The sequence below is a fragment of the Astyanax mexicanus genome, chromosome 25, assembly GCF_023375975.1.
Source record: "Astyanax mexicanus isolate ESR-SI-001 chromosome 25, AstMex3_surface, whole genome shotgun sequence".
Lineage (NCBI taxonomy): Eukaryota > Metazoa > Chordata > Actinopteri > Characiformes > Acestrorhamphidae > Astyanax > Astyanax mexicanus.
In genome coordinates, this window is record NC_064432.1 from 9,965,736 (window position 1) to 9,986,473 (window position 20,738).

The 20,738-nt window shown below is 37.9% G+C and overlaps 1 protein-coding gene across 7 annotated transcripts in view; it reads left to right on the forward strand.

The window, feature by feature from the left end:
• The window catches only part of rapgef2a (Rap guanine nucleotide exchange factor 2a), a 107,943-nt gene that overhangs the window by 36,473 nt on the left and 50,732 nt on the right, over positions 1–20,738 (forward strand). For 5 of the 7 annotated variants that reach the window (XM_022681778.2, XM_022681772.2, XM_022681775.2 and 2 more), the window contains exons 2-7: positions 6,473–6,543; positions 8,767–8,823; positions 13,571–13,654; positions 13,753–13,828; positions 15,484–15,651; positions 17,624–17,641. In XM_022681778.2, coding sequence (XP_022537499.2) covers positions 6,473–6,543; positions 8,767–8,823; positions 13,571–13,654; positions 13,753–13,828; positions 15,484–15,651; positions 17,624–17,641 — 474 coding nt within the window. Of the gene's footprint in view, positions 1–6,472; positions 6,544–8,766; positions 8,824–13,570; positions 13,655–13,752; positions 13,829–15,483; positions 15,652–17,623; positions 17,642–20,143; positions 20,453–20,738 lie in introns of those variants that run through there. The other 2 variants (XM_022681774.2, XM_022681777.2) reach the window with 2 other exon arrangements.

Consider the following 20,738-nt stretch of genomic DNA (forward strand, 5'->3'; position numbering starts at 1 on the left):
AAGTATTGAGGTATTTTTTATAGTGTCAGATAACCATACTACACTAACGAGAACTCTTTGAAGAGCCTGATTGCAGTATTAGTGTTTTGTCTGGAAGTCTTTGGTGTTTTGTCTGGAAGCCCTGTGGTAAAGGTTTTTACACAAACACCTGTCTATCTCAGCTGAAAACATACAAAAAACTGAACGCAGGTGAATAAACGAGTGAGTGAGGGTAAACTGTGTGGAACTGCGAGTTTCACATCTCATTTTATGTAAGAGAGAAGAACAGGGTGAGAAACCGAAACTCCCGCTGTGATTCTGTAGACCTTGAGTCGGTCACTGATTGACCATTTTCAATAAATCACCGCAAGCCACGAAGATGAGACACCTCACAATCAGATGAGAATCCCGATGAGAAATCTATATTGTAAATAAAAAATGAAGTCATCCAGACTATAAAGAAACTCATAAGGAATCATGTAGTAACTTAAAAGTGTTAAACAAACCAAAAAAATACTCTGTAAAGATTTAAGTGGCTCTTATCTGGAGCTCTTACAAACTTGTCCTGTGCAACAGAGGAACTCTTGCTCTTCCTTTCCTGGATCAGTCCTGATGAGTGCCAGTTTCATTATTTTAACGTTTTTAATGGTCTTTGCACAGCTGATGCTCTCAAACACATTAAGAGGGCAAGTAATTAATTAACTAAAGTAATTGACTCTTCTGTTATGTTAATTTGTCAGGAAAAGCAATGCTGTGGTCAGTTTGACCTTTGAACTTGTCCTGTGCATCAGAGGAAACTCTTTCTCTTCCTTTTTCTTTCCTGGAGCGGTCCTGATGAGTGCCAGTTTCATCATGTTAACGTTTTTAATGGTCTTTGCGCAGCTGATGCTCTCAAACACATTAAGAGGGCAAGAAATTTTTAAAGTAAGAATGTTATGTTAATTTGATAGGAAAAACAATGGTGTTGCCAGGTCAATTTGACCTGGTGCATTTTTAATTATCCAAAAGATTTCTGAAACCAAAAAAAAAATTTCAAACAAGCAGTGTGAATATTTAATAATTAAGTTTCACTACTTTGTTACTTTTGAAATTCCAACACATAAAACACAGTAGATTTAAATAACGTTCAAACAAAATATTGCATTTTTGTTTTAGCTTGTTTTAGGAAAAAAATAAGAGAGCACTTAAAATGGATGAGTTTCTTTGATTTTACCAAATTGAAAACCTCTGGAATATAATCAAGAGGAAGATGAATGATCACAAGCTGATCATCAAACCAAGCTGAACTGCTTAATTTTTTGCACCATGAGTAAAGGCATAAAGTTATCCAAAAGCAGTGTGTAAGACTGGTGGAGGAGAACATGATGCCAAGATGCATGAAAACTGATTATAAACCAGGGTTATTCCACCAAATATTGATTTCTGAACACTTTTCTTTGCATTATTTGTGGTCTAAAAGCTCTACATCATTTGCGTTTGCCAAATAAATGCTCTAAATTACAGTATTTTTATTTGGAATTTGGGAGAAATGGTGTCTATAGTTTCTAGAATAAATCATTTTACTCAAACATGTACCTATAAATAGAAAAATTAGAGAAGCTGATTCAGAAACTGAATTGCTCTCAATTTTTTGAGGGTTTCATATTAAAAAAATTAAAAATATAAAAAAAAATACATTTAGGTATTCTTCCTAGATCTTCAAACTTTAAAATGGGTTAATTTGAACTGTAACATAATAGTAAGGTTAACTTCCTAACTTGTCCCTATCTAAGAAAGAGGTGCTACTTTGATGAATCTAAAAAAATAATAAAAAACATTATCTTCATATGTTGGAAGATTTCAGTATTAATCTGCAATGTAGAACATTTTTAAAATAATTATAAAACCTTAAATTTAAGATGTGTCCAAGCTTTTGAGAAGAACTGTAGAAAGGAACATGTATTAGTAGTATTATTTAAAAGTTCATTGTCACTGAAAAAAGGTTAAATTAAATTAGTAGTGACAAACACTCAGGCTCTATTCTATTGTGAATTTGCTTTTACCTGCACAACAAATAAGGACATCCTGCCTTTTTAATTGACTGATTACTCGTTTATTTCTGTGTTCGCTTTATCCCTCCAGTCCTTAAGGCATCACTCCGTCACTGCCACTTTCCGTTAGAGGCAGTAGAGGTGGGCAGCGCAGTGTCCGAGTGCGTGGGAGTCCCCAGGGCGGAAATGCCATGGTCCCAAAATAAACGTCCACAAGGTTCAAACCCACCAATCACGCGCCGCCTCGCGCTGCCTCTGAGCGGTTGTGGTTGGCTGATTTGAATTAATTGCGGTAGTTTGAGGTTGTTTGGCTGGATAATGTTGTGTACTCAAACACTTTGCTTCAGTAGAAGTACTTTTACCCTAGGGAATTTTGAAAATATTTGTTTGAAACCGGACAAAGTGAAATGTCTGGCTGGTTTTCTCAGGTTTTTATCCAGTTTGGCACAGTTCAATCACAAAAAAATGTATTTCTTTTAAATATTTACTTAAAAAAAACTTCATTTTGAAATAATTTTACCTCAGCAATGCTATTTTAATCATACATTTACCTCTGTAGTTCTATTTTAACCGTACATTTACCTCAGCAGTGCTATTTTAGTCACACATTTACCTCAGCAGTGCTATTATAATCATACGTTTACCTTAGCAGTGCTATTCAAATCACACACTTACCTTAATAGTACTGCAGTACTATTCTAATAGTAGCAGTACTGTTCTAATCATACATTTACCTTAGCAGTGCTGTTCTAATACTCTAATTATACATTTACCTCAGCAGTGCTGTTCTAATATTCTAATCGTACATTTACCTCAGCAGTGCTGTTCTAATATTCTAATCGTACATTTACCTCGGCAGTACTGTTCTAATATTCTAATTATACGTTTACCTCAGCAATACTGTTCTAATATTCGAATTATACATTTACCTCAGCAGTGCTGTTCTAATATTCTGATCATACGTTTACCTTAGCAGTGCTATTCAAATCACACACTTACCTTAATAGTACTGCAGTACTATCCTAATAGTAGCAGTACTTTTCTAATCATAGAATATTAGAACAGCACCTTAGCAGTGCTGTTCTAATATTCTAATCATACATTTACCTTAGCAGTGCTGTTCTAATATTCTAATTATACGTTTACCTCAGCAGTACTGTTCTAATATTCTAATTATACATTTACCTCAGCAGTGCTGTTCCAATATTCTGATCATACATTTACCTTAGCAGTGCTATTCTAATATTCTAATCATACATTTACCTTAGCAATGCTATTCTAATATTCTAATCATACATTTACCGCAGCAGTGCTGTTCTAATATTCTAATCGTATGCTTACCTCAGCAGTGCTATTCTAATATTCTAATCATACATTTACCTCAGCAGTGATGTTTTAATATTTTAATCGTACATTTACCTCAGCAGTGCTGTTCTAATATTCTACTCACACATTTACGTCAACAGTGCTCTCATCATACATTTACCCCAGCAGTGCTATTATAATCTCACATTTACCTCAGCAGTGCTATCATCACACATTTACTTCAGACTACCTGCATTTATCTGCAGATTACGAAAGTTTGTAAATGACTTTCTTGTGATTACATGTAAGGAGGTGGGGGGTGTTGTAATGGCATGCCTGCAATAGTGCACGTGTTTGAGGGCTCGTCAGCGAAGGCAGAAGTGTGACTGGAGGATTTTATTTTAGGAAATATGTGAAGTTTTGTTTTTTCCGCTACACAGAAATTTCCTCTTTTTCTTAAAGAGAAACAGAAAGGCCTGTGGGATCTCCAGAAACACAGACACCGGTTTCTCTTCCACTATTTACTTACCGTTTCTCATAAAACTCAGGGAAATTCACTGTATTGCTACTATTACGCTGTTATACTGTACAGTGGCATGACATTTTGCCATCCTACAACCACAGATTTAAATGCCTTTTATTAAGTTTTTAAGTGATAGAGCAACACAAAGTTTAACACACTGTATTTTTCGCTCTATAAGGTGAACCGGATTGTAAGGCTCACTTTATGCGACACTAGTAAGGAACAGGAGTGTAGCCATGTTTCTCTTTGAATTCAGCTAAGCTAAGTTAATATTAAATAAACAAAACTGTAATTTAAGTCCGACAAGCGCTGGATGTTACTTTCGTTTATTTACAGTAAGCATCGATTTCCAGATTTTCACTAAGGCTGGAGCATTAGCATAGCGGCTAACCACTTTAGCCACCTAACTGCCGCCTGACCGTGCTACACTGAGGAATCCTGACTGTTTCGGTAAACCAGGGTTATATTAGCTAGCGGTTCATCCCACGTAGCTTGTTTTAACACAGTAAATGTACAAGATACAGTCCGATATACTCACCTCTGTACTTTCAAATGCCTAGCACTTAGCATGTAATGCTAATACTGCTCCAGCAGTGCTAGCCAGGGTTAGCAGCAGACTACAGTCCAATATACTCACCTCTGTACGGTCGAATGTCTAGCGCTTAGCACGGTTATCGGGTAATGCTAATACTGCTCCAGCAGTGCTAGCCGGTGTTAGAAGCAGACTACCATATGATAATACTCACCTCTGAACAGCTAAATGGCCAGCACGGTTAGCAGTTAATGCTAATACTGCTCCAGCAGTGCTAGCCGGGGTAAGAAGCAGACTACAGACAGATAATACTCACCTTTGAAACGTCTGAATGACTAGCATTGTTAGCGGTTATTGCTAATAATGCTCCAGCAGTGCTAGCAAGGGTTAGCAGCAGACTACAGGCCAATAATACTCACCTCTGAACAGCCTGATGGCTAGCTCTTAGCACGGTTAGCGGCTAATGCTAATACTTTTGGAGAACTAAACTGAAACTCATGTATAACGCTGTACTTCAGCGGAGAGGCTTTACTGCTCCTTATTTAATAACTGACTGGTACAATTCAACAATACATAAAATACACCGGATTATAAAGTGTACTGATGATTTTAGGGAAAATTAAAGCATTTTTAATGCGTTTTATAGTGTGAAAAATGCGGTTTAGAAAACTTTTGACTGGTACTGTGTGTAAAGTACAACTTTAGATTCTCTGCAGGCAGTAAAAACAGCAAAGGAATGAAAAGATGGGATGGACAGAGTAGAGGAGAGAGAGGAGAAGAGTGCGAATTGCGGAATTTCGGAAGCATGCCTTTCTTGTTAAACATTGATCTTTGGCGCATTGTGCCATGTGGGAGGGGTGAGGCTGATGTGTTGCGTGATGCAGGTGTGTGTGTGTGTGGTGTAAGTGTGTGTGTGTTTGAATGCGGTGTGCTGGGTAGAGAAAGGGCTCTTTGTATTGGATTGTGTATTAAAGTATACAAACAGTGACACCTTCTGGTAGTTGTGTGCTACTGCAGGTTGTATGGGAGTATGACTCACATTGCTCTCAGCATAAAACTCTATTTTTCCTCTATTTTTCCTTCTTTTTACCATTTTTATCTTCGTATTTTTGAATAAACAGTTGTGTTTTCACGCTATGGACAGTGTTTAATAACTACACATTCCATAATTCCATATTGTTCAAAATAACATTTTTATTATTAATATATATATATATATATATATGTTTTACATTGACTTCCATTGTTCTTCTGTAAAATGATTACCGTATATTTATAACTATTTCATGTGTCAGTATGAATAATACATGTTCTGCATTGTAGATTACTAAATATTAAAGTCATCCAAACAATTTAGAAAAACACGTAATTTTTGAACCCTTTTCTTTATTTTTAAATATTTTGTTGCGCTTAAAACTATTTACACTATTAAAACTATTTAAAAGCTGTTATCCATCAGAATAGATGATGAATCAGCCAATGAACAAGTTTATAAACCAATGAAACAGTAACTTGGCCCCGCCCACTGCAAAAACAGTGGAAAAACAGTAGTACTAGAGCCATTGAGTAACAGCATAGAACACTTTAATCAGTTTTACTTATTTTTTTAATAATGTTTAGGGATGGTTTATTAAATATAATAGGCCGATTTATTTAAATGATAAAATATTAATAAAAAAACATTTTATGGATATAGATTTTATAGTACAATATTAGTCTTTTTTTCTGTGCATTAGACAAAAAAAAAAAAAACAGCTGGAGATAAACTTGTTCAAAACGTAGTCGCAAAGACCACCAAAAATGTTAAGTGCTGTTGAAACTGGCACTTATCAGGACCACCACAGGAAAGGAAGAGCAAGAGTTCCTCAGTTGCCTCAGAAAGGGCTAAAAATTAACCAAACCCCAGATAAGGGTACCTTAACGCTTTTTTTACATAATATATTTTAATTTCTTTAACACTTTAAAGTTACTACAACTTTAGGATTTATTTACTATGTCAGAAATTTTTGGTTTAAAAAAAAAAAAGCCAATTGGTTTACTGATATAAATTATATAAATGATGATATATGGGTCTAATCAGATGTGTTGTGTTGTGTTTTGCAGGACCTACAGATTGTGTACTCCTATCTGCACGGGATGGAAGCACTGTCCAACCTGAGAGAACACCAGCTCAGGTAAGCGTTTATAATGCATGGTTATAGAGCCATTAATTAACTGCACATTATTACTCTTTAATCAAAGTCTTTTATACAGTAACATATTTTTCAAACTATAAGGCACACTTAAAATATTGTCATTTTCGCTAAAATCATCAGTGCGCTTTATAATCAGTTAATTCCTCCTTATGTACAAATATAGTACGAATATAGTCAGCTGCTAACCATAGCACTGCTGGAGCAGCATTGGCATTACCCGCTAACCATGCTAGCCATTCGGCTGTTCAGAGGTGAGTATATCAGCCTGTAGTCTGCGTGTTTACCATGTTAAAACAAGCTACGCGGGACGAACCACTAGCTAATTCAGTGTGGTGCTGTCAGGCAGCATTAGCATTTAGCCGCTAATGCTAATGCTAATGCTCCAGCCTTAATGGAAATCTGTAAATCTAAGCTTACTGTAAATAAACAGAAGAGCTTTACTCACCCAAATAAACAGTTTTCATTAGAGAATCTGTGTAGATGAATATCTAGTGCTCGTTTCACTTGTCTGACTCGTCTGGTTTTTTTTTATACAAATTACAGTTTTGTTTACTTGACTTGGCTTTACAGCTTTACAGGTCTCACCACCCAGTGATTTAAGGTTTAGATTAATTATGTTCAGTTAACTATGTTCAGTTTTACGCCCTCTAGTGGCAATCCAGGCTTTTCTGGTCTATTTTTATACACAAGGTGCACCAGATTATAAGGCACATTATGCGACACTAGTAAGAAACACGGGTGTCGCCATGTTTTCCTTCTAATTCTGTAGGTAAGCTAAACTAAGTAAACAAAACTGTAATTCTTAAAAAAAAAACTAAATATTTTAAAGTCAAACGAGTGCTGTATGTTAATTACACATAATTAATTATCTCCTGAAAACTGTTTATTTGGGTGAGTAAAGCGCTTCCGATTATTTACAGTAAACTAATATTTCCAGATTTCAAAGTCAAAGTCAAAGTGGTTTTTATTGTCATTTCAGCTATATACAGAGTACACAGTGAAACGAAACAACGTTCCTCCAGGGACCATGGTGCACATAAACACAGTGTAGACAGAACAATAGTGCAACAGTACAAAAGTGCAGACAGACAATACAACACAATACAGACAAAGAATAATAAATAACAAGACAGTGTGCAAATTATGCAGTGTGCAAAAAGTGTGCAAAAAAGACCAGTGAGGTAGTAATTACCTCTATTACACAGTGTGCAATAGAGTCCAGTGAGGTAGTAGGGTTTTTAGTTTTTTAGATTTCTACTAAGACTAGGCGTTAGCAGCTAAACGCTAGCGCTAATTTCGCCTGACAGAGCTACACTGAGTAACCCTGAGTGCTCCGGTAAGCGAGGGTGCAGTTAGTGGCTAATGCTAATAGTGCTGTAGCAGTGCTAGTCGGGTTTAGCAGCAGGCTACAGGCCGATAATACTCACCTCTAAACTGAAAAAGAGCAAGCGTTTAGCACGGTTAGCGGCTAATGCTTATACTGCTTCAGCAGTGCTAGTCGGGTTTAGCAGCAGGCTACAGGCCTATAATACTCACCTCTGAACTGCAAAAGAGCTAGCATTTAGCACGGTTAGCGGCTAATGCATATACTGCTTCAGCAGTGCTAGCCGGGGGTTAGCAGCAGGCTACAGGCCGATAATACTCACCTCTGAACTGCAAAAGAGCTAGCATTTAGCACGGTTAGCGGCTAATGCATATACTGCTTCAGCAGTGCTAGCCGGGGGTTAGCAGCAGGCTACAGGCCGATAATACTTACCTCTGAACTGCAAAAGAGCTAGCATTTAGCACGGTTAGCGGCTAATGCTTATACTGCTTCAGCAGTGCTAGCCGGGGGTTAGCAGCAGGCTACAGGCCTATAATACTCACCTCTGAACTGGAAAAAAGCTAGCATTTAGCACGGTTAGCGGCTAATGCTTATACTGCTTCAGCAGTGCTAGTCGGGGTTAGCAGCAGGCTACAGGCCGATAATACTTCCGTTTAAACTGAAAAAGAGCTAGCGTTTAGCGTTGTTAGCAGCTAATGCTAATACTGCTGGAGAACAAGCGAGAAATTAAAGAATTGTGGATTATAGTGCGCTAAATATAATTATATATTTATAGTTATAATTCTATATTATATAAAGTAATATGGATTTTATGCACATTAAGATGGTTTACTGTAACTGGTTTGCTGTTCTCTCTTTTATTTTTCCTTTCTTTTTAGGTTGATGTGTGAAACAGTTCGCTATGAGCAGCACGAGGCCAATGAGGTTTTATACTAGTGAGTACACACACACACACACACACACACACACACACGCGTTTTCAGATATGTATTCTAATCTAGGTCAGTTTAACAGAGGTTTATATCAAAGTCAGGCAAATGATTTACACCAACACACACTCACATCTGTTCTCTCTATATCCCTCCCTCTATCTCTCTCACACACACACACACACTGCTGTCTTGAGCTTGGGACATGCAAATCAGCGCATCCCCCCCCCCTCCCTTCATCTGCAGACAGAGATTAAGCCATTAAAAGCAAAGCTCTTTGTTTCTAAGGGGGGGCAGCACACACACATGCTATACAAGGGATGGGTTGGCGGGATTGAATGTACAGTGTGTTACAATACATTAAGACAAGACACGACAAGACAAGATAAGAATTAAGACATGTCAGATCTCATGTCAGATTCAGAGCAATTAGCGAAAGCTAGTAAACAACAGCCTACAACAGTCCAGAGCAACTGTAAATAAACTGCACAGTAACAAGTAGCTGATTGGATGCAGCTCCTACTGTGAAACGTGGTGGTGGTGGCATCGTCCTTTTAGGAGCAGGGAAACTGGTCAAGTTCAGGGTAATCGTGGAAGAAAACCTGTAGGAGACTGCAAAAGACCTTCCGTCAAGACAATGACCCGAACTCTTTGTTCTGTTTGTTCTGCTGTCTGCTGCTTAGTAGTGAGACTCGCAATGCATTTTGGGACATATTCAGTTAGTGTAGTATGCAATGATGCAACGGTGCATTGTGGAAGATTTTGAGTGCCCTCAAAATCACGTTCAGGTTCTGGTTTAATAGTGCCTTAAACATAAACATAATTAGGGACCATTTCAGTCACAGCTAATAACTTACATATGTTTTGCACTATAAGGTTTATATTTTACCAGTCAGGTATAAAGGTAAATCGTAAAGCCACTACGCTGATGTACAGATTTAAAAGGGTGAGTTTTAGTAAAGTTTCTCCAGCACTAATGCTGAAGCAGTATTAGCATTAGCCGCTAACCGCAGTACTAGCTCTTTTGTGAGTTAGAGGTCAGTATATCGGACTGTAGTGTGCATGTTTACCGTGTTAAAACAAGCTACATTGGAAGAACCGCTAGCTAATATCACCCTGGCTTACCAGAAAACACTCAGGGTTTCTCAGTGTATCTCTGTCGGGCGGCATTTACTAGCGCTAAACGCTACTAGCCATGGCTATAGCTGTAAAAAATATTGGAAATCTAAGCGTACTGTAAATAAACAGAAACGCTTTACTCACCTATATAAACCTTTTTAAAGAGAAAATCTGTGTAGATTAACGTCCAGCGCATGTTTGACTTTTTACCAAATTGAAAACTCATCCAAGTTATCCATAAAGTTATCCAAAAGCAGTGCGTAAGTGGGTTATTCCACCAAATATTGATTTCTGAACTCTTAAATCTTTATGAATATGAACTTGTTTTCTTTGCATTGTATGAGGTCTGAGGGCGATTTTCACGATTAATTTGGTCAATTCGAATTACAGTTTTAATGCGATTTTCAAAAAGGAGTAATCACGATTTTACCTACGAACGTTTCATCTCTTTAACCTAAAATATCAGAAAATGCTTCTCATTTCTGAAGTGTTTATCCGTTATACTTTGAGAAACTGATTCAGAAACTGGAGTGGTCTCTTCAATTTTTCCAAAGGGTTCTATCTTACATCATGCATTTTTTGTCTTCTGAGAAGCGCTGCGCTGTTAAAACAGCAATCCGCCAAAGTCAGATTCCACCTGGCTCTTAAAGGGAATGTGAAGCAAGCCCAAAACGCCCTATGATAAATTAAGAAAATTTGTACATGCCTTTTGCGCTTTCCTTTTAAGTTGAGTAAGGTGTACTTTTCCCGATGTGCACTAAATGCACTAAATCGAGCTCCACGGTGCACAGTTGATGACTCGCCTATACTCGCACTAAAATAGGCCATTTCGTTCACTCTTTCCATTCCACACTTCCTCAGAAGCTGCAGTAGGGCCTGTTTTCAGCTACATTGCTTCAGTTCAGTGCTCCAGTAAAACTCCCTCTAAAGCACCCTCAGTCTGAGTCAGGCCTGAAAAGCATAAGTTCAACACTATTTATAAAGTGTACACGAGTTCAGTAGCTGTGAAAGTGCTGCACAGATCAGAAAAAAGCCAGTGAATCAGCCCCATGCATTCGTCCTGAAAACCCTGAGCTTTCAATTCCAGTCTCGCTCGCCTCGGTCCAGCATCAGCAGCGCAGCGTTCAGCTTCCTCCATCCACTCTTAATACCGGTCACTGTCTCTGCTGAGGAGCTGGAAGACCAGAGCAAAAACTGTCCCATCTGCAAAACGGAAAGGACTACTCAGCATATATAAAGTGGCTCAAAGAAGTATTTATACCATTTTAACTTCTTCACAGTTCGTCACTTTACAACATCAGACTTAAATGTGGTTTATTGAGATTTTATATGATGGACTCAACACAAAGTAGAACAAAATTGTACTACTCTGAAACCCCTAAATAAAACCCAACGCAGTCAACTGCCTTCCAAAGTCTTAAACTTAATTAGTTAATAGAGTCTAGCTGTGTGTGATTTAGTCTCAGTGGTTTGTTAAAGAAACACTAGTGAACAAATGCCATCATGAAGCCTAAGGAACTCATCAGACAGGGCAAAAAAGATAAAGTTAAAAGCAGGGTTTTGTTTTAAAAACATATCCCAAACTTTGAGCATCCCAAGGAGCTCTGTTTAGAGTATTCTACACCTGTAAACCTACCAAGACATGGCCATGGTCCACCCAAACTGACCAATCGAGCAAGAAGAGCACTGGTCAGAGACCAGCCAAGAGGCCCATGGTCACTCTGGAGGAACTGCAGAAATCCACAGCTCAGGTGGATCAGGAGAATCTGTCCACAGGACAACTATAAGTCTTTGGAAAGATTTGGAAAGATATGGAAAGCTGGTCAGAGAAGATACTTAGAGCTAAATACAGGGCAATCCTGAAAGAAAACCTATTAGAGGCTGCAAAACTTGAGACCTTCCGGCAAGACGATGACCCTAAACATACAGCCAGAGCTACAATGAAATGGTTCAGATCGAAGAATCAACAGACCTAAATCCCATTGAGTTTCTTTGGCAAGACTTGAAAATTGCTGTTTACAGATGTCCTCGATTCAACCTGGCTGAGCCTGAGGTGTTTTACGAAGAAGAATGAAAATAAAAAATCGCATTCCCTAGATGCACAAAGCTTGGTAAAGAAAAAAAAATGCTCTTTACTTACTAGATCTGATTATTTGATATCTTGAAAGAGACCCAGGAGACATGACCGTTATCCCGAACTGACAGATTGAGCATAGAGAGCACTGGTAAGAAAAGCAGCCAAGAGGACCATGGTCACTCTGGAGGAGCTGCAGAGCTCAGGTGGAGGGAGAATCTGTCCACATATCTGGCCTTTATAGAAGGAAATCTGGCAAGAAGAAAAGCAATGTTGAAAGAAAGGCAAAAGAAGTGTCGGAAAAGTAACACAAATAATGTAATAACATTTTAGACTCTTTGGCCTATTTTTCTGCGCTACAACTGCGCACACCCTCTCCGCTTTTAGACTCTTTAGCCCGTTTTTCTGCGCTACAACTGCGCACCCTCTCCGCTTATAGACTCTTTGGCCCCTGTTTCTGCGCTACAACTGCGCACCCTCTCCACATATAGGCTCTTTGGTCCCGTTTTTCTGTGCTACAACTGCGCACTCTCTCCGCTTTTAGACTCTTTGGCCCGTTTTTCTGCGCTACAACTTCACTCTAGCAGTTTTTAGACTCTTTGGCCCGTTTTTCTGCGCTACAACTGAGCACCTTCTGCGCTTTTACACCCTTTGGTCATTTTTTCTGCGCTACAACTGCGCACCCTCTCCGCTTTTAGACTCTTTGGCCTGATTTTTGCGCTACAACTAAGCACCATTTCCACTTTTAGACTCTTTGGCCCGTTTTTCTGCACTAGAAATGCGCACTCTCGCCGCTTTTAGACTATTTGGCCAGTTTCTGACACCTACCGTTCAAACTTTTAATCTCACATTATCAAAAACCTGGTCTCTGTCTCTAGATGTGAAAAGCTAGTAGAGACAAACCCGAGCAAAAGACTTGCAGCTCTAATGGACTCTTACTTGATTATTCGATGTCTTGGACCCAAGAGACATGAGAGTTTACCCAAACTGGCAGATCGAGCTTAGAGATCTCTCGTCAGAGAAGCGAACAAGAGGACCATGGTCACTCTGGAGGAGCTGGAGAAATCTACAGCTCAGGTGGATCAGGAGAATCTGTCCACAAATCTGGCCTTTATCCATTGTTTCAACCACTGTTAAAAGAAAGACATAAGAAACTGCGGAAATGTAACACTGCGCCTCGCCTTGAATACGGTATCCCCAATGCACTGTAAAACATGGTGGTGGCGGCATCATGAAACTGTGGGGAGACTGAGGTCGTCCTGAGTATCAGAGCAGTCCTCCTGTGGCTGTAATGTGAATAATGCTCACATGCTGAACTCTCTGGCTAATACTCTTATTCCCCCCTGTCTCAGATTAGGTCACATGCGGCGTTCCAGCAGAATTATAGAAAGTGAAAGATTAGAGAAGTCTGAATTCAGAGTTGGAGAACGTTACGGGCGTGGCTGTAAATAAGACGATTGTGAGTGTTTGGAGTGTGTGGAGCGTTCAGAGCAGGTCTGAATCTGTTTACTCCGTGTTTACTCCTTGTTTACAGTGTTGCATGTTGTATTTCTATTTTAGTCCGGATGACATCGGGACCTGCTGGTACATCCTGCTCTCTGGATCGGTCTTCATTAAGGAGTCCATGTTTCTTCCACGCAGCAGGTTTGTTTAAACACACAGTCGTGTTTTTTTTTTCCCCTGTTTTATCGACTTGTGAGGTTTTTAGAACGTGTAATTATCTCTGTTTTTGTCTCTCTCAGTTTTGGGAAGCGCTCCGCGGGCAGTCTTCGCCGAGGGTGCGAGTGCATTGTTCTGGAAGCCTCAGAAATGATAGTGGTGAGTTGTTTACATTTGTATCTATTTGAGCTTCTCTGTGAAAATATGTGATTTTAAAATAAACAAAAAAACAAGTTTTAAGTAGCATACTAAGAGGAAATTATTAGAAAAATTACGTCTAATTGATGAAAGGCTGCAGCTATCGATTATTTTTGTCATCGAGTTCTCTACTAAATAATCGGTTCGGTTTAATCAAGTAATTAAATAAAAGATATTTGCTTGGTTTTAGAGCTAATCTAAAAAATTACACAAGAGGAAGCAAGACATTTTACTTGGTCAATAATAATAAATGACCAATTGGTTTCCTTTTTTATATATTTTTAAATTTGCAACATACATTTACAAATTGCAAACACAAATATAAATAAATAAACCTATTTTTTTTTTCTTGTAAAAATTATCGTTCTTTTCCCTCGCTGATTCCATATTTCGCTTCTCAACTAAAAAGCCGCACCCTCCTTCTTCCTGTGTGTCGGTGACGTAACACTAAGCGCATTGTGCGACAATAAAAGTAGTCGAAATACTGGGCTCTGAGGTCTTAAATTAAATAAACGATTCCTCGAGGCACAGAAAATGACTTTTTACCCCTAAATAGATGCATGCATCATCAAAAAAAAAAAGAAGGAAGCATTTTAATACAAAGGAAGTGTTGTAACTAATTACATTTACTCGCATTACTGTAATTGAGTAGATGTTATGAGTAATTTGTCATTTTTAAAGTAGTTTTTAAAACAGGTAATTTTACTTTTACTCAAGTACATTTTGACACAAGTAATTTACTTCGCTACTTTGGAAAACTTCCAATTACTGAGTAAAAAATGAAATGCTGGGGGAAAAAAAATTAATTGTCTGAATTAAAAACAAATTTGAGTTTTGTTGTCCATGGCAGCGCAGCTGAACCTCTCCATGCAGCGTTTATTATTACGGTTAGCGGGAGAGACGCTCAGGGGAACCAGTGTTCTGTCAAGTTATGCTACCCATCGATATGTGCTTCTTTACGTATGATACTTTTTGTATGTTTTCATGTTTTTCATGATAATTCCTTAAGTTTTTTATATGAACATTAAATAATCTGCTTTGAAGTTAAAAAAACATGTAAATAGCAGTTAAAGCATAGAAATGGCAAGTTAAAAAAATAATGACCTGTAAAACTATTAAAATACGGTTTATAGTCACCTATATGACCATAAATTTTTAACTTTTTAACAGTAAAGAAAATAATAAAATAACTGATCATAGAAACCTATGTTGTGCCACTTGTTCTTGAAAATTATTTATGATTACTTATTTATTGTTTATGATTTGTTGTACTCTTTTTACATCAAATAAAAAAAGTAACTATGTAACTTTTACTCAAAGTACATTTTAAATTGAGTACTTTTTTTTACTTTTACTCGAGTAGATTTTTAGATGGGTACTTTTAGTTTTACTTGAGTAGAATTTTAGCAAAGTAAATGTACTTTTACTTAATTACAATTATTCAGTACTTTTTCATTACAATTATTCAGTACTTTTTCATTACAATTATTCAGCCAAGAACAGAAAGCTGAGGCTGCAGTGGATACTTACCAAAGACTTACCAGAGACTAAAGACAACTGGATGTATGGATTTCCTGTAATTATATCTTCTTTCTCTCTCTCTCTCTCTCTCTCAGGTGGACTACGTGGAGGAAAGTGAGGAGTATTTCCAGAGGCAGGCGTCTCACCGACAGTCCAGAAGAAAGTTCAGGAAAATAAACCAGCGCGGCGAGAGACAGACAATCATCGACACAGTCGAGCACTATCCGGCCAGCAAGCCTCCTCTGCCGCCTGGATACCACACAGTACGTACAGTAATACACACACACACACACACACACACACACACACACACACACACACACACACAAAAGAACACACACACACACTCTAACCCTTTGGTTATTCAATAGTTTTGTGTTTCAAAGTCTAGGCTGTGGCCGAGGGGGGCCACAATAATGAAAAAAAAACTCCAATAATTACTCCAAAAGGGCATGAACAACTCATCCAGGAGGTCACGAAAGAATATGAACAGTGTTCATAACTCAATATGGATACAACGCTGTATATACAGTAATACACACACACACACACTCTGCCCCTATGGCTATTTAATATCTGTCTTTTAAAGTCTAGGCTGTGGCCGAAGTGGGCTTCATTTTGCGGCTTGATGTCGCAGAACGCTGTTTCACAACAAAGCTGAGAAAAGAAGCTGGCTTTCTTAGCAATTATGAGGACGCAGCTGATGTATCCTTCCAAGCCCTCAGTTATCCACAACTCTTTGTACACACATCATAAAGCTGGAAAATAAAATATTTAAAATTTTGGAAAACCAAGCAGAGACATTTTCTAAAAGCTTATAGACATTTTATAATTTTATAATTTTAAATGGGTACTCATCACTTCTAGTTAGATGTTGGTCGGCACAGGTGTCTAAAAAGTAGTACTCTACCTCGACTGCAGCCTAGGATGTGGAACACAGCTGTCTTGTCCGTGATCTGTTCACAGATATGCAAAGGTTTTATAAACGTAATAGAACACTACCAACATTTTAGCATATTGAGACATTATGGCAATGCTTAAGAAACATTAACTAACTGACTATTTCATTACAAACTCTGCAAATAGAGCTGTTTAATTATTTTTATTAATTTAATCAAGTGCAGCACATTTTAAGTACAAGCACTGTGTTAAGTTTTGGAAAGTTTTTTTTTTTTTTTTAAGAATCCACTGCTATTCATGCTTGTTGGCTGTGTGTTGTATATCTCTTTAAATGTTTTTAAATATCGAGAAAATGTATTTTTTAGCATTTTATCGCCCGTCTCTGAACTAAAATACAAAGAAAGGGCTAAGAAATACTTTTCTTTCAAAAGAAGGAGACATCAAATTGGCTAAGAATTTGCTATAATTTACATTCAATAACATTCAGAGTATATATAGAGTTCTTGTTAAAAATGACCACTTAAAAATGATGAGTTTTTTATTTTACCAAATTAAAAAAAAACTCTGGAATACAATCAAGAGGAAGATGGATGATCTCAAGCTATCAAACATAACATAAAGTTATACAAAAGCAGTTTGTAAGACTGGTGGATGAGAACATGATGCCAAGATGCATGAAAACTGTGATTTAAAATCAGGGTTATTCCAACAAATATTGGTTTATTATGAATATGAACTTGTTTTCTTTGCATTATTTGAGGTCTGAAAGCTCTGCATCTTTTTTTTTTTGTTATTTCAGACATTTCTCATTTTCTGCTAATAAAAGCTCTAAATTACAATATTTTTATTAGGAATTTGGGAGAAATGTTGTCTGTAGTTTATGGAATAAAACATTTTGTTCTGTACATTTTGTTTTTACTGTTTGGTCACACTTAATTTTTTTTTAGATTATCAAAAAATAGATAGAGATAACCTGCATACAAAAAAGATACAAAAAGAAGTTTTTAAATAACAATTTTATTTATTAAGTTTATTTACTGGTATTAAAATGTATTGTTTTTTCATCTAAAAAATGTAAGTATGACAAAAAAAAATTACAGCACTGTAATGCTCTGTAAATGCTTTTTTTTTTTTTTGTACAGTCATTTTTCTGTCTCTATCGATCCCCAAACCTTTCCCTCGCTCCTTAAATAACGTTTAAATACAGTAATTATTAATGAATGTAGTTTAGAGTGTAATTTACTAATTTCCTACAATCCAAATGTGTGTAATCATGCTATTTCCCCCTGTAATAATTGTCTTTTTTTTATTTTTTTTTTATTCTTTCGGCTGCAGGAATGCTCGAAATCCCAGGTAACATTTTCTCACGCCTCCCCGTAATTCTGCCTAACATCTCCTTAACCTCTTTACTTCCTTCTCCTGCTTAACCCGCCCTCTGCTTTGTTCTCCTGCCTGTAACCCTTAGAAAGATCAGCAGGTGTTGTGTAGTAATGTGATATGAAGCTTTTCTCGCCGCAGATCATTCTCTACTTCCTGTTAAAACACTTCCTGATTCTGAGCAGAAGATACACGATATATCGTTTCAGGCTCACTATTACAATCACATAGCTAAGAGTCCATATAACTCTATTGTATAAGTAAAACTTAAATTAAATGTTGTATCATGTTTGATCATTTATTCTTTAATACATAGAGACCTTTATTAATATCATGAATTTTAATATTGTGATGGATAATTGATGTCTTGAAAATTTTAAATTAATAATTGAATTAATAATAAATATATAATTAACTCCTGTAACTCCTACATTATTTTAAAAATAATTATGTAGGTGGTTTTAAGGTGCTACTAGGTGGAAATAGTGTAATTGTGGGAATATAGAGGCCAAATTTAAGGTGGAAATAGTGTGACTGGATATACAGTGGTAGCATTTAAGGTGAAGCTAGTGGGATTGTGTGAATACTGTGGCAGCAGTATTTAAGGTGGAACTAGTTTGATTGTGGCTATATAGTGGAAACATTTAAGGTGGAACTTGTGTAATTAAGGCTATGTAGTGGCAAAACTATTTAAGATGCAATTCGTTTGATTTTGTGAATTTAGTGACAGCAGTATTTAAGGTGGAACTACTGTAATTCTGTGAATTTAGCTGCAGCATTTAGTGTGATATAATAATATAGTGGCAGCAGAATTTAAGATGGAACTAGTGTAATTGTGTGAATATAGTGGCAGATTTTAAGGTGGAAATTGTGGCAAAATAAATTTAAAGTGGAACTTCGGTGATTGTGGGAATATAGTGGCAGCAGTATTTAAGGTACTACTAGTGTGATTGCATGAATAAAGCTGCAGCATTTAAGGTGGAAATAGTGTGATTGTGGGAATATAGAGGTGAAATTTAAGGTGGAAATAGTGTGATTGCGTGAATATAAGGTGGAAATAGTGTGATTGCGTGAGTAGCAGTATTTAAGGTGGAATTAGTGTGATTCTGTAAATATAGTTGCAGTGTTTAAGGTGCTGCTAGTGAAATTGTGTGAAAATAGCTGCAGCATTTAAGGTGGAACTAGTGTGACTGCAAATACAGTGGCAGTATTTAAGGTTGAGCTTGTGTGATTGTGGATATATAGTGGCAGCAACGTTTAAAGTGGAAATAGTGTGATTGTGGAAGCATTTAAGGTGGAACTAATGTGAATGTGGAAGTATAGTGGCAGCATTTAAGGTGGAGCTAGTGTGATTGTGGAAGTATAGTGGCAGCATTTAAGGTGGAGCTAGCGTGATTGTGGATGTATACTGGCAGCATTTAAGGTGGAACTAATGTGAATGTGAAAAAAATATGACCGCAGCATTTAAAGTGGAGCTAGTGTGATTGTGGATGTATAGTGGCAGCATTTAAGGTGGAACTAGTGTGATTGTGGAAATTTTTGAGGCACTAGTGCACTATAGGCTCCTGTGGCTTGACCTAAACTTTCATTAATGGTCATTAATGATATTCATTTTTTTCACCTTACTTAACGTTTACCTTTAAGTAGTTTTTAGGTAGTTTTGAAACCAGTACTTTCACACTTTTACTTAAAGAGTAAAAAGCTTGAGTTGATACTATAGTATCTATAGTACGTCTACTGTATTATACTATATTTCTAGTCCTTTTCTCACCTTTGACTGTATCCTGATCATACTAATGCACTTGTCACTAAGGGAAAAATGGCAATCAGCGGGTCCAAGCATGCTTTCACTATATCTCTATATTTTTTGTGAGCATCAGTTGAGATTTCTAAGGGTTACAAATCTGCTCTCTCTCTCTCTCTCTCTCTCTCTCTCTTCACACCTTGCCATGCCTTTCTCTGCATGTGTTGTTATCTAAGTGTCTGACCCTTAATGAACTGGTTATGATTGACGCTGTGGGGGGCGGGGTTGAACCGTAAGGAGGTCAGGCGCGGTGACTGGTTTAGTGGGGCAGTTGGGTTTCACTCATACCCCCTCCATTCTGCATAAACAATACCAGTCTGCCTGACCCGCACTAATCTCGCGGTGTGTGTGTGTGAGTGTGTGTTTGAGTTTGAAAGAGAGAGAGAGAAAGAGAGAGAGAGAAGTGAGAGTGAAAGGGAGGGAGGGTGGGTGGGATGTGAATGGTTTAGAATGGTTAGAGCCTCAGTTTCTCTCTCTCTCTCTCTCTCTCTCTCTCTCTCTCTCTCTCTCTCTGTATCCTGTTCTATCTCTCTCTCTCTCTCTCTCTCACCCCCACCAACAACCCAAAACACCCCACCCGCCCCCCCTGCCGGTGTGCTGTCTGTTGCTGTGGAGATTTTCGCAGGACTTTGCTAGAAAGCGATGCTGCTGCTGCTGCTGCTGCTGGAGAGAGTCAGTAAATGAGTGAGGGACTATAGGAAGTAGTTTTTGAGGCAGATTTGAGGCATCAAGGTCTGAAAAAGACAAAAGCGAGAGAGGTAGAGAGAAGGAATTAGGGAGAGAAAGAGAGAGAGAGAGAGGGAAGAGAGCGTCATTTGGAGGATTACTCTGCAGGGAAAGTGCAGGAAAGCGAGCGAGAGGCGGAATGCCGAGCTCGGTTTCGAGCTGACGGAAGCAGGATGGTCGGGAACTCCGTGTTTTTGGCAATGAGGCAGCTGGTACTGTCTCACCGCTACGGAGGCAGAGCAGCGGAGATGAGGAGCGTGAGTACACAGTTTAAAAGATCCTCGCACTCGTACTGAACTCGTACTGCGGTCAGCAGCGTGCAACAAGTCACCGTACACAGTTCACGCAGTTCAGTGTGTGTGTGTGTGTCTGTTTGTTTTAGTAGGTTATTAAGACTGTATAGCTGCAGAGAAATGCTGCATGCATGCTCTGATTAGAAATGGGCGATGCATTTTATTCTATAATATCAAGCAACAAAATAGATCATTGCTATCTGAAGAAATTTAGAGGAGAAGAATGCTGTAATGTTCTTGTTTGAAATAT